At 39.6% G+C, this 18,955-nt stretch overlaps 2 protein-coding genes across 3 annotated transcripts in view; one reads left to right on the top strand and one right to left on the bottom strand.

Moving 5' to 3' along the window:
- Nucleotides 1-5,359: 5,359 nt before the first annotated feature.
- LOC115219437 (zinc finger protein 845-like) lies at nt 5,360-17,048 on the bottom strand. 2 transcript variants are annotated; one of them, XM_036509315.1, is made up of 2 exons: nt 16,916-17,048; nt 5,360-9,785 (listed from the first exon to the last, which is right to left on the bottom strand). In XM_036509315.1, the coding sequence occupies exon 2, from the start codon at nt 9,581-9,583 to the stop codon at nt 6,008-6,010; it is 3,576 nt and encodes a 1,191-aa protein (XP_036365208.1). In that variant the 5' UTR covers nt 9,584-9,785; nt 16,916-17,048; the 3' UTR covers nt 5,360-6,007. The 2 variants fall into 2 exon arrangements, with proteins under 2 accessions (XP_036365208.1, XP_036365207.1); XM_036509314.1 differs by lacking the exon at nt 16,916-17,048 and adding an exon at nt 15,507-15,898.
- Nucleotides 14,486-18,955, top strand: part of LOC115218826 (gastrula zinc finger protein XlCGF26.1-like) — a 30,750-nt gene continuing 26,280 nt past the window's right edge. Inside the window, exon 1 of the mRNA XM_036509335.1 lies at nt 14,486-14,600. The gene's annotated coding sequence lies outside the window, so the exon portion shown is untranslated. The remainder of the gene's footprint in view (nt 14,601-18,955) is intronic.

The following is an 18,955-nucleotide window of genomic DNA, read 5'->3' as shown; positions in this document are numbered from 1 at the left end:
ATACCGTCGCTTGGATGGTTTCTTTTAATGTTTTTTTTTGACAGATGTATCCTGAGAATTTTAAAAGTGTCACAAAGATGACTAGTAATTAATGAGTTTTAGAAGAGGGGACAGAAATGAGAAGGGATTCGTTTACATACATGAAATATAATCAACTGTTACTTTTATTTTATCAATTTACAAGTTTTGCTTTGTTTTTTTGTGGGGGTTTTTTTTTTCCCTGGAATTTTGTTTTTCATTTTCCCCAGGATTTTATTTTGAGATTTTTCAGATGTAATTTCAAGGTAGTGGGGGAGGGGGTAATCAAGGGGGGTGGGCAGGTGGAGGTGTGATTTCATTATTCTTCTTTTATTAATCAATTTCTTCAAATAATATATTTTTTTGCCTTGAGTGAAGCCCAAGGTTTAGGCTTTCATTTAACTCCTTTCAGTAAACTTATCAAACATCAAATATTTGTGATAACATAGTATAATCATTACCATTATTATTATTATATTATTATTATTATATAATGGCAGCATGCAAACAGAATCACTGGAACATTAGAAAAAAAACACCTTGAGCTATTTGTTCCAGCATTTTGCTCAAGTTCAAATTCTGCCAAGGTCAACTTTACCTTTCATACCTCCTGGGTTGATAAAATAAGGTACCAGCCAAAATTGCAGGCCTTGTGCCTTAAATGATTATTATTATTATTATTATTATTACTACTACTACTATAGGATAACCTTAGAATGTAGGGTTATGTAATTTTTAGAAACTGATTTATATCAAGGTCTGAAAATTACCCATAATGCAAGCTGATAACATCCTTGTCTACCAGAGGCAGGCAGGGGTTAGTTACTATAAAATCCCTTAGGGAGATATCAGCTTTAGTAGAAGAAAGAAAAAAACAAACAAACAAAAAGCTGTAAACAGTATTAAATTGTGTGTGTGTGTTTGTGTGAAACTAAGAGTGTGTGGATGCGAGTGGGTGTATATGTAAAAGTTTTGTGTGTTTAATGTATGCGTATATATGAATATAGCATTATGACCCCTGAGATATCATTTGATGGCATGTGACACACACACACACACACAACACAAACATGTTGGGTATATATATATTTATAAAAACATATCTTGTATATTACACAGCAGATACATAAATGTATGCAATATATACACACACAATGAATATATGGAGCACATAAAATAAAATTTAGTGTGTCTATGCAGCACATACATGTATATACGTGTGTGTGTGTGTGTATATATATATATATTGAGAGAGAGAGAGAGATGGGGGAGAGAAAGAGGAGTGTGTGCTACATATAATAATTCATATAGTATATGTCCATGAATGAAAGTGTGTGTGTGTGTGTGTATACATACATATATATATATATATATTACACGTACAATGCAGTGTATATGAGTCCATACAGGTATACCACTGATTTTCCGGATGCCTTTTATGATCTGCATCAATATCAAAGCAGCAACTTCAAACTCCAATGTCCACCAGAATAGTTGACCACTGCCACACACAGTAGTGTTAAAAAACTTGTATCGCTTCTGCTAATGAACAGGTGGTTGTATTTGATTTTAATTATGTAAGTAAATTAGTGTTTAATTTAGAAGTGGAGGTACGTGGCTTAGGGGTTCGAGTGTTGGACTCATGATTGTAAGATTGTGGTTTCCATTCCTGGACCAGGTGATGTGTTGTGTTCTTGAGTGAAACACTTCATTTCACATTGCTCCAGTCCACTCAGCTGGCAAAAATTAGTAATTCTGCGACAGACCATCGTCCCGTCCAGGAGGGGAATTTCTACGCCATTGAAACCAGCCCTCAGGAGCCTGGCATGGCTTGAGAAGGAAACATATATTATTTATTTTATTTAATTCAGAGTGTGACCACCATTGGTTCACAGATTTCAGTAGTAATCTGGAATGGCTCTGGTATCAAAGGTTCCTGAAGATCAATGGTGTACCTGTATGTATATGTGTGTGTATATATATATATATATATATATTTATATATACACATATATATTTATATTTATATATACACATATATATATGAAAACATAAGCAATATTATTCTCTCCAAATATTCATTTGACCCGTGTAGCATTAAAAAAACTTCAAAAAAGATTCTATGAAACAAAAGATTCAGGATCTAAACTCAGCCAAGAAGCAAGGGTTTGAACACGCTTTCCTTTAGACACACATATATACATACACATATGCAAACACACACACACATATTTGTATATATGGGTGTATAAGCATGCACTTAAAAATTAAATTATATGTACATATCAACCATTTCTACATACATAAATACATATATACACGCAGATATAAATTACACACACATTCTAAACATTGAATCACGAGACTTCAGTTTACATGGAACTTGGTGCCATTTTCATTGCAGAAATGTCAGGTAGGCACCATTCTGTGGCATCAAAGTCACATGTGATAATGAGTACATCAAAGGTACTTCTGGTGAAGTTTCAAAACCCGTACTTGGGTACGTTGGTGATACAGCATTCAACACACACACAATTAATAAACAAAGGTTCTCTGGTGTTGTGGCATTGATCATGATGTGGATCTTGAAGTATGCGTGTGTATATAATAAGTGTGTGAACAGAATTTGGTCTGGGTGTGATCATTGTGATATCTATGGGCTTGTTACTATATCAGATCCACAGAAATAATTTACATTCACTCTCAGTTCTCTGCTACAGTGTTTCTAGAACACAGTTTGTCTCTGTAGAAATATCAATAATCTGTTAAATCATCTTCATTGATAAAGCTGTATGACTTAGTGATGGTAACCAAGGAGACAGAGCTAGCCATCAGCAGAGGAGAATCTCTCTGTGTTAAGGATGAAAGATGTCAGGAAATTGCATGGGAGTGGGATAGACTCAGTTGTAGGGGACCAGTAGAAGGAATAGACCCAGATTTAAAGGACTAGTAAAGGAACGATGATCCTAAAATATCATATTTTACTTTGTCAATGAGCGATTTGTGTGTGGACGATGTTGGAGTAAAAGCATTAAGAAGTCTGTCTAAACACTCTCACCATTATTATTTGCATTGAATGACATAAGTAATATGCACACACACATATATATATATATATATATACATTCTCAATTAAGCCCTAAACTTGTTTATTTTCAATGTTGTATCTTCTAATTTATACTGACGAGAATCAGGAGGTATCAAAGTCAAGAGGTCAAATCTGATGTACAAAGCTTCAATGGGGGTAAATCCTCAGGGATGTGAGCCTTATGTAAAAATAAATAGTAAATTGGGAACTAGGCGCAGGAGCGGCTGTGTGGTAAGTAGCTTGCTTACCAACCACATGGTTCCGGGTTCAGTCCCACTGCGTGGCATCTTGGGCAAGTGTCTTCTGCTATAGCCCCGGGCCGACCAAAGCCTTGTGTGTGGATTTGGTAGACGGAAACTGAAAGAAGCCTGTCGTATATATGTATATATATATGTATGTGTGTGTGTGTCTGTGTTTGTCCCCCTAGCATTGCTTGACAACCGATGCTGATGTATTTACGTCCCCGTCACTTAGCGGTTCGGCAAAAGAGACCGATAGAATAAGTACTGGGCTTACAAAGAATAAGTTCCGGGGTCGATTTGCTCAACTAAAGGCGGTGCTCCAGCATAGCCGCAGTCAAATGACTGAAACAAGTAAAAGAGTAACTAATATACTTATTAATATACTATTAGTGGGCTAAGAAATGTTAATTAATTAAAATTACAGACTTAACGAGGGGAAAAAAGCCATTATTTTAATGATTAGCTTAAGTCAAGAGAGACAGAGAACACAATTGTGAACTTTAAATAAAACATATGTTGTGGAATAAGGAGTGAGTCTAATCTTTGGCAATGTAGTGATAACTCCAGACATGTTTCACTCTTATTGGACCTCACCAGTGCAGCATAATTTAACTGTTACTGATATATAAAAGATTTTTGTAGACAAACACTGAGTGACATAATAACTTATAAAGAACGATGGGGATGGAGGGGAGTAGCAAGGGATTCTTGCTACAACAAAAATAAATAGGAAATGGTTCACTAGATATTACTCTGCTTGCTCCAAATAGTCCCAGATAAAAATAGAGGTCAGCCATTTTTCACAACTAAATAATTACTGTAAAATGGACAGTCAACCAAGAAAATAGTTACCTCAACAACTGACTTGCAAAATATCCAAATTTTCAAAAGCTAAATCCATTCCACTCAAGACATATCCATATCAACTGTAGTTGCACATTATAATCAATGAGTTTTGGTGACAGAGAGCATTCTGAGAAGAGACGGATTCCATCAAAATGGCTTAGCTTTCACATGGTACACAAAACACAGTCTTCAACAATCCAAGAAGACTTAGGACATTTTTTTCCCACCAGAGCAAAATATTGGAAAAAATAAACAAAAGACATAATTTTTAAAAATTCAGTTAAAACTTTAGAGAGTCATATTGCTTACGGACAGACAAAACGAACCTATTTTCAAAGATCTCTCTCATTTTGGGAAATATAGGCAGGGAAGGAAAACAAAGAAAGAGACAGAGTTGAAAAAAAAAGGAGGAAAAAAAAACACCATTCTATGCACTTGGCATGGCACAATCCACTTGGTTTCTTCTGTGGTGGTCACGTCATAGTTGCAAGATGTCAGCAATGAAAGCAACAGATAAGCTAATAAGCAACTCTAACGAACAGGTGGATCTTTTTTCACTTTTGTAATTAATGTTTAAAGAAATTGGATAATTTTATAACGAGGGGAAAAGAAGCAGTAGGTGGAATAGGGTAGGGTGGGGTAGGGTATTTGGTTTAATGAAAATCAATAAGAAGAATATTGAACTGTTTGATATTACCAGAACTTATTGGACAGGTTTTAGTGGGAGAATTTATGGGTAGAAATGAGAAAATAAAAACAGCTTTGGAAGTATTTATCTATATAGATGTGTGTGTATGAGACAGAGAGTATATATATATGTATGCATGTGTGTTTGTGTATGCGCATATATATATATATATATATATATATATATATATATATATATACATACATATATATATATATATATATACATACATATATATATATATATATATACATACATATATATCAACTAATGAGGGTGAGAAAGTTGGATACTAATTTAATAGTACATCCATTTAACACCAAGTGGCTTAGTGCATAAAAAAAACCGGATTACGATACATTTTATACATAAATATAAGAGAGTAACCACCATGTGGTCTACTCTAGCACTAAAAATAGATCCGCTGAAACCTGGCGGATCTATTTTTAGTGCTAGAGTAGACCACATGGTGGTTACTCTCTTATATTTATGTATATACATACATAGGTAGATAGACAGACAGGTAGGTAAAAAGATAGATAGAGATGTATGTATACACACATGATATATATATATATAAAGTATGCATTGAGAATTAGTCAGGCGTACAAAGATGTCATAGAAAGCAATGTGTGTTATTGCTAAGGCGTATGACGATATTACTAGCTCAGCCACCGTTTTTAGCTTATTTCAAATCTCAAACAAAATAAACAGAGATTTAAATAAAATTTTGGTCACTCGATCTGAGTTGTCTTCCCTTGACTAGAAGACTACAAGAATGGCGGTGGCGGTGGTGGTGGAGGTGGAACTAGTCTGGCCATAGACCGCATCTTGAAGCAGGAATTACTAAAATGAGAGGATATTTATCCAAAGATATGTCATGTCTGATACACACTGATGGCAGAAAGGAAGGGAGGGGGGAGAGGGGAAGGAGAGAGAGAGAGAGAGGGAGGGGGGCGAGAATAAAACATAGGATTGCTTATAGATTATCTATATAAACACTTGTGAAAAATATTAAAGTGTATACAGTTCTACTGTCGTTCAAGGTGTGTATGTGTGTGTACATATATGTACGTATATATGTCCTGTATGCGTGTTAGCAGTTCCCATGCGCTGGCTGGTGTCTTACAACAGCCACAAATAGTTATTTACAGGTAAATACTCATCAATAGTCTTTACTGGGACCAACATAGGTTTACTGCCGTCGCTGTCTACGCCACTTGTAATTGCAGCGACTGCAGCTGCTGCCGCGCTATCGTAGTTGCCAGTTGCAGCTGCAGTGTTGCCATTGTTGGCTTTGTTGTTGTTGTTACCAGCATTGATCTCTTGTTTCAACTCGGGATGAGTTCGTTTGTGTCGTCGCAACTTGTCTGTCTGAGCAAACTCTTTGCCACAGAAGTTACAACGGAATGGCTTCTCCCCGGTGTGAATACGGCGGTGAATTTGCAATGTGTCCCTGCGAGAGAAGCGCTGGATGCAGAAATCACATCCGTAGGGTTTCTCCCCAGTGTGGGATCGTGTGTGTACCCGTAAGTAATCCCTTTGGGCAAACCTCCGCAAACATACTTCACACTGATATGGCCGATCTCCCGAGTGCGACCTTAAGTGGCCAACCAGGGTGTTACGCTGAGAAAACTGTTTCGAACACAACTGACATTTATAAGGTTTCTCCCCTGAATGCACCCTCGAGTGTATGTGCAGCTTATCTCTCTGTGCAAAACGCTTGAAACAAATGGGACACTCAAAAGGCTTCTCTCCAGTGTGAGTCCGACGGTGGACTTGCAACATGTCCCTGCGAGTGAACCGCTGTGGGCAGAATTCACACCCAAACGGTCGCTCTCCAGTGTGTGACCTTTTATGGATCGTTAAGTAATCTCGATGAGCAAACTGTTTCAAACAAATGTCACATGTGACGGAGATTCTTTTCTTTGGATTCTGTGACCGAGGCGTTAATGACTTCTGAGTGTTGCCCGTCACAGAATTGGCCTGGCCGTTATGGCAACGCTTTTTGTGTTTCTGAAGTTTCCCTGCCTGAGCAAATTGTTTAGGGCACTTGTCACACTGGAACGGTGTCTCACCGGTGTGGATTCTTCGATGGATTTGTAACGTGTCCTTACGAGCAAACCGCTGAATGCAGAAATCGCATTGGAACGGTTTCTCCCCTGTATGCGTTCGTCTGTGCATCTGCAGCACATACTTTTGTGCAAACTGTTTTCCACAAAAGTCACAGTGATAACGCTGCGCATTCACTGAGGATGAAGATGGCCTGTCAGTACCAGCCATCTCATTGTTCAACATAGACTGCAGCGGCTTCTTGTCGTCTACCATCAACATCTGGTCGGTACCTTCGAGTAACGTCAACGAAGGCTTCTCATTGACTTCGTTATCCATGTTGTAGAGCTTCTCAAGAGATTCGGAACAATTCTGGGGGTTCGTCATTTGACAGGTTAAAGAATCATAGGGTTTCTCACAAGGGTCTTCTTTGGTAACATCTTTCAGATCTAGGTTTGTGTCTCCTACCGACTGGAGGGAGCCCCCAGATAGGTTTTGAAGATGGTGATGATGATGGTGATGATGAATGTGATGGTGCTGTTGATGATGGTGGTGGTGGTGATGGTGGTGCAAGTGGGGAGATTGTTTTGGAGGGCTGCTGTCTTCCCTTTGTTCTTGGGAATCGCTGTTCTGCGAGTAACATTTTGAGGTTTCGTTCTGTAGACTGCTGTATTGTTGTTGTTGTGGTTGCGGTTCTTGTTGTTGTTCTTGTAGATCCTGCTGAGATTTCTGTTGTTGTTGTTGTTGTGGATGGTGATGATGATGCTTGTGTTGATGGCGATCATGCGCTTTCTGTGTTTGCTGTGGTGAATGTTGTTCATCTTGCAGCTGTTGTTGCTGCGCTTGCAGCTGCCTCTGTTGTTGTTGTTGTGCTTGCAATTGTTGTTGCTGCTGCTGAGCCTGCAACTGTTGTTGTTGCTGTGCTTGTAGTTGTTGTTGCTGCTGCTGCTGCTGTTGTGTTTGGAGTTGTTGTTGAACTTGAAGTTGCTGTTGTTGTTGTATTTGTTGTGCTTGCAGCTGTTGTTGTTGTTGCATTTGCAGCTGCTGCACCTGGAGTTGTTGCTGCGTCTGAAGCTGTTGCTGTTGTTGCAGTTGCTGTTGTACATGTATTTGTTGTTGTGCCTGAATCTGTTGTTGCTGTTGCTGTTGTACATGTATTTGTTGTTGTTGTTGTAGCTGAGGCTGTTGTTGTTGATGATGATGCTTGTTGTGATGCTTGTGTCGATGTTGTTTGTGTTGGTGTTGCTTATGCTGATGTTGCTTGTGATGTTTCTGCTGCTGTTGTTGTTGTTGCTGTTGTTCATCATGGATGCTGCTTTCGTAGGGTTGCTTAGCAACAATGCTGTCGGTCCTCAAAGGGGCCGGACTGCTGCTGGGGACACTGGCACTACTAGGAGAGGTAATGGTCGGAGGAGTTATGGAATTACTGCAGTTCATACCCCTACCACCACCACCATCGCCACCACCACCGCCACCACCACCACCACCACCACCACTACTACTATTGCTACTACTACTACCACTACCACTACTACTGCTGCTGGTGATGATATTGTGAAGGTAGCTTTTCTGTGGCTGCATATTGCTGTGGTGGTTCGGAGAGTAAAGCTTCGGAGACATGCTCACTGATCCGTGCTGGGGGTACATCTTGTCCGGGGGCTTCGGTGTAGAGGGGTTGGTGTGATCTGACGGAATATACGAGGGGGTGTTACCACTGTTACTACTACTGCTGCTGCTGCTGCTTCTGCCACTGCTATGATGATGATGTTGTTGTTGATGGTGGTATGCTTTGTCAGACATACCGGAAGTAGTTTTATGAGTGTGTAACCCATGGCTGCCCCCACTGTTGTTACCCCCGGCAACAGTGTGGCCATGGCAGTTCTCCTGGCATTGGTTACGGCTTGCCTCTGAAAGATGGCTACTCTCCGTCAAGAAAGACTTGTGGTAAAGCATCGGGTCAGAGTATTGTTTCGCCATCACTGGGCTCAGCTTTGATGAAGACTGCAGGTCAAGTTGGTGTGACAGCTGCTTGTCACATGGCAACGGGCTGTTCCTATGTGACTCGTTGCTATGGTAACTCTTCTCCATAGGCGACTGCAATCTGTGAGGGTGAGAATACTGTTTACCATCACTCACACTACTGTCAAGAAGGCCACCATCTGGAAAGATCTTGTCCATCATTGTAGGCATTTTAGGAGACTGTAGTGGTACTGAAGAATGTGTGGGACTGAGGAACTGTTTGTTAGACTGTAGGGGGCTGGTGGAATGAACAGGGGACTTGTCAACCATGTGGGTCAACAGTTTGGGCGAAGGTAGAGTGTTCTGTGTTGGACTGAACTCTTTCGCATATGTAACCATGCTGTGATGGAACGATTTATCAGGGATGTGGGAGGGAATGGTCTGCATTTGGAAGCCATGATGCCTTGGCACGAATTCTGGATGGTAGAGAGGTTTATCCAGAATGTGAGGAATACTTTGCATGGAAAGATTATGCCTTTGTGGGAAGTCTTTGACCCCGTACATATCAGTATGAATCAATTTGTCACAAATGTGGCTTATTCTTTGCGTTTGCAAAGTTGGGGCTGGTGAAAACTGTTTACCATAGAAATCAGCATGCATCAGTTTTTCATTGCTCATAGGGGTCTCCATAATGAGTTGGGGCAAGGAGGGAGTGGTGAGAAAGGGGGTCAAGGATACTGATGGAAACTTCTCCAGCTTTATGGTTTGGTGGGGATCAGTTTTATATCGACGTCAGTGAGAAATAATTCCTGTGGATGTGTTGAGATGTTATGTCAGAGTTGGACATTTCTTAGAGTCCGGTTGGACACTGGACATTCACATAGTTACGGATCTGTAATAAAGACAAAACACACATTCGTTAGACAAAAGTTTGATACACAAACATCAAAAAAAAAAACAATACAACACTCCATAAAACTCTAAACATTACTCTATCAAATCATCATCATCATCGTTTAATGTCTGTTTTCCGTGCTAGCATGGGTTGGATGGTTCGACCGGGGTCTGGGAAGCCAGGAGGCTGCACCAGGCTCCAATCTGATCTGGCAGTGTTTCTACAGCTGGATGCCCTTCCTAATGCCAACCACTCCGTGAGTGTAGTGGGTGCTTTTTACATGCCACCGGCACAGGTGCCAGGAAAGGCTGGCAATGGCCACGTTCGGATGGTGCTTTTTATGTGCCACCGGCACAGAAGCCAGTCGAGGCGGTGCTGACAATGGCCACGTTCAGATGGTGCTTTTTACGTGCCACCAGCACTGGCTTATTTATTCAAATTGTTTTGAATTAATTATACATTATGTCATAGCTTTGAAATTTTGGTCATGTGATTATATATTTTTAGAATGACATTGTAGAATAGGTATGAGAGACCAGATCTGACCAGTTCCAACATAAAGTAGGTTAGATATGGCCACTTTAAAATGCTGAAGGTTTAAACATGAACAACATACTACTGAAACCCACAAAATCACAAAAAAGGTCTCATTAGATTTATTACCGACCGGCTTCTTCGAAGTTGGGAAAGTACTTCAGCTTCTAACAACTTTTAACCTATTACCAAGTTCAAGCGAGACCCTACATCTGAGACGCTGAGGCTAATACTCATACACACATCAAACAGTGAACTCAAAAAGAGGTTCACCTGGTTGTTTGGCATAAAGTTGTTTGCCCTCACACTCCAACCTCTGGTCCAGTCGTTCAAGAATTTGGACCTGGAGATCTCCATTTCCAGCGACTTCGAGGGCCACCTCCCAGTGGTGTCGGGCGTCAACGAAGAGCCCTTGACTACAAGACGACCAAAGTTTTTTCTTTCCAAGGTCTGGGGTCTCCTGCCCCTAAGCCCTAGACCATCACCTAATCACCCTTACTTAACGACAACAACAACCGCTGGTCCACACATCTCTTCATTCAGTCTTTACTTCATTGCAACTACAATGATCTCAGTTATTTACAGCTGGATGATCTTAAAAGTCTTCGCAAAAGCTAAAGAAACAGCCCCTGCCTTCACACCAAACTATTAAAATATAAATCACAGACGTGCATACACATTTAGACAATATACACCCGGTCAGATGCTTGCACACACACACAACACACATTCTTTTTGTAACCACCCCGCCGCCATTTTTCTAAAAACAATTTTAAATAGAATGGTTTCTTAGAAGCAAACTATATATTTGTGAATGTATATGTTTGTATACTGGAATACGTATTTATATACCTGGACAACTCTTTCTATTATATAGTAGTCTTTTATATTATATAGTGGTCTTTTATTATATATAGTAGTCTTTTCTACTATAAGCACAAAGCCTGAAATTTGGGATGGGTGGGTAGGTGGATTGCCGATTACACCGACCCCCGACTCCTCAACTGGTTGTTATTTCATCGACCGCGAAAGGATGAAAGAGGAAGTTGACCTCGGCGGAATTTGAACAACTCGGAACGTAAGGACGGACGAAATGCCACTCAGCACTTTGTCCGGTCTGCTGGCGATTCTACCCGCTCACCGCCTGAGTCAATAACGCTTTCTTTGTTTACTACTAAGGGTTCACAAAAATACATTGGGAACGGTACAATGTGGGGGTTGGAGAAATAGAAGCGTGCAATAATAATAATAATCCTTTCCATTATAGGCACAAGGCCTGAAATTGTGAGAGAAGGGGTGAGTCGGTTACACTGACACCGGTATTTTTAGTTCATCGTTTAATAATAATAATAATAATAATAATAATAATAGCTACTTCTTCAAACAAGTGTCTTTTACAGTAGCCTCAGATTCACCAATTCTTAAGGCTGGAATTTGGTCGTCAGAAACTATATAGAAGCCTGTTGATATATATATATATTAAAGAGAGAGAGAGAGGGGGTGAGAGAATATACATTTGTCTTTGTAAAAGCAATACTGTGTGGAAAAATTGGGACTTAGTAGTTTGGTAAATAAAACTGCTAATATAAATACCAGGTTGAAATAAGTACTAGGGTTGATATGGTAAAAAGGAAACCCTGGTGGTATTGCTCCAGCATGGTTACAGTCTGCTAACCGAAAGTAAGAAAAACATAACACTTATATCATCTCCAGTTTGAAAGCCGAGAGAACTCAACAGATGCAACCATACAATGTTTGATGTTGTCTACATATATTAGATATTGTCCTGAGCCATTGATAAACACTGTCCCAACTCACACAACATCCATAGGCGGCAAACACTATCCTAACCCACTCGCGGACCTACGAAGAAGCCTCCACATAAGCGTTTAACTTGCCTGATATAACAGCTGAATTGCCCTCAAATCACATCCTCCCGTTTTAGAAAAAAAATAACATAGTGGATAATGTAGTTTTATATGCACTGTGTGAAAAAAAACAACAACACGTGGAGTAGTCATGGAGGGAATGGATCAGCCTTGATCTAGGTTTATTCAATAAGAGCGACAGACGCAACATCAAATACTATCCTCGCTCTTTCGACACAACCTCAATCTCTACAAAACAACTCCACAAACCCCAATCCGGCCAATGCAAAACCAGACAAAACAGATATTACCCCAAGAGATATTGAACGAGGTATCCAATTCCACATCGCCCGCCAGTCCACTGTTACGGATGGATACAATTAGTGGACCAGAAAAGATAGCCGGCTCTTCTATTGAATTCACCATCCAGGAGTTATTTACAAACAGTGTACAACAGCAAAATACTAAATACAGAAGTTAGCTTTTACTCGACTTATTAGAAGTAACAAGCAAATCTCCCTGGAATCGTATTCAAGTGTCTTAAATAAGGAAAGGAGACATTGGTTTAATACAGTACTACTCCTCTAAAATGGCGCGGTGCTCACAGTTGGATTGGCTTTAATCATAAAATCTGCTCAATCAGGGCTGATACAGGACTAAACCACTCTACGAACTAACGACGGAGCCTATCATGTTTGATCGCCCACCAAGAAATAGTCGCAGAATCTCCCTCAAATCGTACAAGGACACATTATATAATGTAGTCCTGCATAATGTTAACAAAAATTTATGAAAACGGATAGTAAAGGGTGGTCATGGATGGAATCGTTTTGGTCATAGATCATCTGCTTGATTGAGGATGATCTATAGCTAAAAGCTACCTATGTGCCAGTCCCAAACAGTAAACCAGCTCAGAATTAATTGACCTCGTCCGTATCTCTAGGGATGTCTTTAACAGTATTACAAAACTGCTTAGATTACAACCTACAACATACGTAAATAAGCTGAGTATTTCCCTAGGGACCCCACGGATTTCTATAAGCGTAAACCGTGGGGTCTCCGGATAAATGCTCCGTGTGTCCATGCCTTAAGACGTTACCACAGAGCTTCAGTCAGTGAAAAGATCGTCTGTGACTTGAAACACTGCACTATGGTACGAAATATTCAATTGAAAGAAGTTATAAGCTCCTTCATAAACTCCCTTAACGCTTAACCTATCCCCTTCTAACCAACATTTTTAAGGACACTGAATATTTGCTAAATATCACGATCTATTCTTGATAAAATCTAACAGAATACAGCAACTCTAATTGCATAACATAAGTAGTAACCCCACAGCTCCACTAACTTCTGCAAAGGTACTTACTAATTGTTGGTATATGTAAGATTTCTCTAGCTTCAGCAAAGTATAGCATACCTTAACCACATGGTAACTGAAGCTTCAAACTGCGCTATCAACAAAACTACATGTCAAGCTGATTTAATTAAGTCAGCGGAAATTCCAGATAAACATTTACTTATTCCTTGAAAGCTATCTACAGTCGGCTATAATTGTCAAAACAGATTGTTTAACGTATGTGACGATGGGAAAGGAATAAGTTACGGTTGGGTCAGAGTTATTTAAAGCAAGCCAGGACAGATGGCAAGGAAATCATGTCAATTTGCAACTCTGTTGTACCTGTTTCCAGTACAAACTTGATAAAAGTCAAAATTATTCTCTTTCCCCCCCCTTATAACAATATTCGTTTTTATGTGCAACTTATATCTATTAATTATATAATTAATGTCCGCCGAGAAGGCATTTCCACTAAACCTTAACAAATGATCTGCGAGTGAGTGTGGTGTGTGTAATGAGATTTTCTGGTGACGGGAAATGACACAGATTGAACTGAGAATAAAAGAAAGAAGAAAGGGGGAAAAAAAAAAATCCACCACTCCGTATTATAATTTATTTTCCATACAATACAGTATCTGAAATACTTTTGGTTGCTTCGACTTGAATTTCTACTTAAGTTCTGCTGACGGGACGAAAAGCGATACCCCTGTTACCCATATATACACACAGACAGACGCACACACACACATATATATGTATATATATATACGCATGCATATATTTATACACGTACACACACATACCTACATATATTTTTTACAGCGATGCTTTGTACTCCATTTAAATGCGTCTTACCAATCAAATAAAACACACACACATCAGTCTCTGTTCAATAGTCTCTCTCACCCTACCCCCCCTGTGTTTAGTCAGTTCCAATACAAACCCTCCTACCCACCACCCCTCCTCTGAAAATGTCCAGGCCCAGCACGGTTTACAAGTCTTGATGGAGGCAGTGAAATACACCAATAATATACATATAAACTTAGTACGGAAAACGATGATGAAACATTGGAGGTAAGAAAAAAACATATTTAAAAAAAAAAAAACAACGTAGCGGTAGGTTGATGGTGAGGGATGGTGTCTGAAATCTGTTTAGTTAGTCAGCATCGAGTGATAATGATGTCTTAATTGGTGATAGTTGAGGTGGTGGAGGTGGTGGTGGTGATGGTGGCCTTTCCTTTTCTCTGTCCCCCCCCCCCTCACCATCTCCTCCTGGTCGATCCCTTGTTGGTCGACAATCAGGACAAAATAGTGATAAAGCAAAATTACTAATAAGCAAAGGTCAGAATTCAAAGCGCCAAGTTGAATGGTTTGTCCTGTGAGAATGGTCTTTTTTTTTTTTCTCTCTTCCCTTTTTTCTTTTTCGAAAAAAGTAACATGTCGCTCAGTATAGTTATTGGTGTGTGTGGAAGAAGATGGTCAAATTAGTAGATGTCAGAGAACCGAGGTAGGTAGGTAGGTAGGTAGGTATGTGGAGAACAGGCGCGCATGGAGGGGGGGGGGCGAGGAGAGGAGAGAAGCTTCTTTTTTCTTCTTTTCAGTTTTAACCAAAACATGTTTTGTTTTAGTCAGTTTGCAGCAAATTTATATAAGTTCTTGCCACTCGAGTACGATTTAGTTGTTTGTAGCTAAATAAGGCGTAGAGGGGAAACACACCGAGAGAGGTCTGCTTAGGGAACAGTGAACGAAAGAGACTATAGTTTAGAAAGAAAGATATAAAAGAGAAGAGAAGAGGGGGGGAGTTGGCTTGCGGAAAGCTTTTGATAGAGAGGAAAGTAAGTTGGTGTGGAGCGTCGCCAGTTTTATGATATTTGGATTCGATTCGATAGATATAAGGTTCGTTTCCAGGACACCCTCCCTTGCATATAGGCATAAGACTTACGGAGAGAGAGGTAAGAGACATCACAAACTCTGGCTTACCTCATCAATTCCGACTGATGGAAGCATCTGCATTCGGTCTACACTTGCCGTAACATCGTCGTCATCGTATCATCATCATCATCATCGTCATCGTTATCATCATTATCGACGTGGTGTTGATTTTTCTATTCTCATCCATCCATCCATGGACTAAAGTCACAAGAACCTCCCCAGTAACGTATGGGAAGGAGATGTGTCATCTTAAGACATACAGTCCATATTTTGAGCTGGTATCTCTATCTAAAAATAAAACAACTCGCTGACTACTGTAGCAAGTGTTTGTAATTTGTTATAATGGCTTTTTTTCACCCTCCCCCCTTTCTCCTGTTATTCTTTCTTCTTTCTTTTTATCTTTCTCTCTCTCTCTCTCTCTCCCTCCCTCCCTTCCCCAGAAGACAAAAGTAAAGAGAGGGAGAGGAGGAGTAGGAAGTGAGAGAGAGAGGTGGAGGGGAGACTAGTAAGCAGAAAAGTACTTACTAAGATCAGATAATTTATCAAATAGTGACAGCAGGGGGGGGGTTGAGGGGAGGGGGTGAGGGGTGAGAGAAGTGTAGATAATAGAGGGGGACGAGGAGGGGGAGGAGTGGGGGGGACGAGAGAGAAAGAGGATGGGAAGATAGAGGGAGAGAGGTGAGAGGATAGTGTGGCTGTGTGTGTGGGGGGAAGGGAGGGAGGGAGATGGAGGTGATGGCAGAGTAGATTGAATGGTGGGAGGAGGAGGAGGAGGAGAGGATAAAAAGAAACGATTGAAAGAAAGACGTTATGAATAGAGATTAAAGTCGAAGGGGAATGGTGAGAGGAGAGGCTAGGAAACACAATACAGATGTAAGATGAATAGGGAACAGAAAGGAGAGAGAGAGAGAGAGAGAGAGAGAAATGGGAACAGAGAAGGGGGAAGGGGAGGCGAATGAGAATGAGATGGAAGGATGAGGATATGAAAGAAGGCAAAGTGGAAGAACTAAGGAGAAGGAAAGGGAACATAAAAGAAAAAGGGAGAAGGAAGAGGAGAAGTGTTCCGTCATTTCTTCCCCTCCCTACTTGTCTCTCTATCTTTCCCCTCTTTCTCCTCCTCCTCCTCCTGCCAGACTTCCCTCTACTTCATCGCTACAGAGTTTAATTAGCTTCAGCCGACCTCCCATTGCAGGAACATTGTTGGTTAGAAAGAAGAAAAAAAAAATGTTAGCCTACAACATTCCGTCCACAAACTTCCCCCTGTGCCGTAGCTCACCTCCTTACCTATCGACTACACGCGCTCGCGCACACATACACACACATATATATATGTATATGCATATATATATATATATATGTAATGTCTGTTTGGTGTGCAGGCAAGAATGGGCGTGGAGCAAAGGTAAGACTGGAAGTAAAAAGGAGGCAAGTATAAATAGTACAATAAAGAGAATTACCTCCGTCGTCAGCCAGAGAATGCCTGACCTCTTTGAACAAATTCTGGTTTTCTGGTAATCAGACACCGCCACTAACCACCAGCGCTGGCAGCACCTCCACCACCGCCATCATCACAAGTGAATTATTTATTAAACATCAACTGTTTTAGAAAAGAGGGTGTGGAACGAGAGATGATCTGGTGAGAGGAGGGAAAGCGAGTCAGAAAAATTGATTTTTATTTTTAATAAAGATGTTTCTACAATATTAATGGTTTCTGATATTGGCACGGAGCCTGAGATTTTTATGGTAACTGAATGGCAAAGTTGTGGCACGCATGCCGTTCCCCACAGTTTTTTTTTTCAGAGCCGAAAACAATTCAATGAAAATAATACAAATGAGATCTGTAGATATATATGTCACTTTCCCCACCTACAAAAATATTTTATTAGTATGCATCATTAAATTTTCAGCCTAATTCAGAGCAGACCAATATCGTATGAAACCGTGTGTAGGGGCGAGCGAAAGAGATTGTGGTGATTAAATAGCTTGCTAACTAACTTAGGTTGGCATGAGTAGTTAACGTCAAAATTAGAGGCTCGGAAATGGAATTTAGAGAGAAAGATCTAATTAAAAAGGAAAGAACTTGTTTGAAGAGAAATTAATAGATGCAAAGTCGATCTCATTACGGAATTTATTCCATTGAAATCATTTTTTCTTTTTTTTTACTCCGAACTTCTAACTATACGACAATTCAGTTACCATTCTATTTTCAGATCTATGTATGGTTTCCCAATTAGCATCTCCAGTCGCCCCAAACAGCAGAGAAATATATCCACATATACACACCCTATATATATATATATATATATATATATATATATATATATATATATATATAGATAGATATATATATGTATGTATGTATGTATATATATATGTATATATATAGCCAGTTTGTAGTCATGTGTTAGTCAACAAACTCTTTCTAAATACATTCCTTGTCTTATTTCAAAATATATTTCTTTTAGTAAAAAAAAGCCATACAATTGATTAAATATCTTATTTTTAGAAATTTGCCGTATTTTTTTGGCAGTATTAGTTGCTTGATGTATATTTTCATTTCAGAAATGATTTCGTTTATAACATCTATTACTGTAATGAAAGAGAAAAAAATCAAGACTTTTTTCTTCATTCTAAAGGCGAAAAATAAAGAGAATTGTCAAATTAGTATGAAGAATGTAGCTTTGCTGCAATGTTAGGTGGGTATTTTAATAGCAGATATATTTTATTTCAATAACTGTATTTATCAGTAAATGAAATCAATGCTTCTAGCAGGCTAACATTATTTTAATTGGAGAGAGAAAGAGAGAGAGAGACCTGAGATGGAGGAAAGGAGAAAGAGCGAGAAAAAGACAGAGAGGGAAGGAGGAAGGAAAAAGAGAGAGAGAGAGAAAGAAAGAGAGAGAGAGAGAGAGAGAGTATGGCCTAAATTTTCTCGGAAAATGAGCCATGTGACATAGTTGTATTTCGGCACTTAAGCGCTTCTAGTTTCTTGACAACGGTGGAAAGCAATTCCCTACCTACAAATGTCGGAAAGCTTGCTGTATGATTGAATCACAAACTTTCTCACAGTTAATTTATCTCTAGAAGAAGCTTTAATGATTAAACGTTCGTCTGCGTTTTCTTTTTCCAGTTCCTCATAGCAACAGTATATGAATTAAACTATTGTATTGTTATTCTTTTGCTTGACCTATGACATTTCCAAAATTAAAAGCAAGCATTGCAAAGAATTTCAACGTTGTGTTTTCATATCTATTGAATCTGATCGTTAAATAGCTGTTCCCATTTGTTTTTAGCAAAGGCGCAAAATTAAACCCAAAACTTAGATAGAATAGAGGAAGCAAGCAAAAGGAGGAAATTAACAGGTAACCGAAGTGCAGGAAGGGGTACGAAACTATCCAAAGAAATAATTCGGTTCCAGCACACACTGACCAAATTTCGGCCCCTCCCAAACTTTAATCGACACCCCCATCGCATCAGTTGCCATTTTATATTTGAAT

The sequence above is a fragment of the Octopus sinensis genome, linkage group LG14 (assembly GCF_006345805.1).
Source record: "Octopus sinensis linkage group LG14, ASM634580v1, whole genome shotgun sequence".
Taxonomy (NCBI): Eukaryota; Metazoa; Mollusca; class Cephalopoda; order Octopoda; family Octopodidae; genus Octopus; species Octopus sinensis.
This window is presented reverse-complemented; position numbering and strand designations above follow the sequence as displayed.

What these genes read in the sequence shown, in the direction of transcription:
- LOC115219437 (XM_036509315.1), bottom strand. Translation starts at nt 9,583, where the DNA reads ATGGAGACCCCTATGAGCAATGAAAAACTGATGCATGCTGATTTCTAT.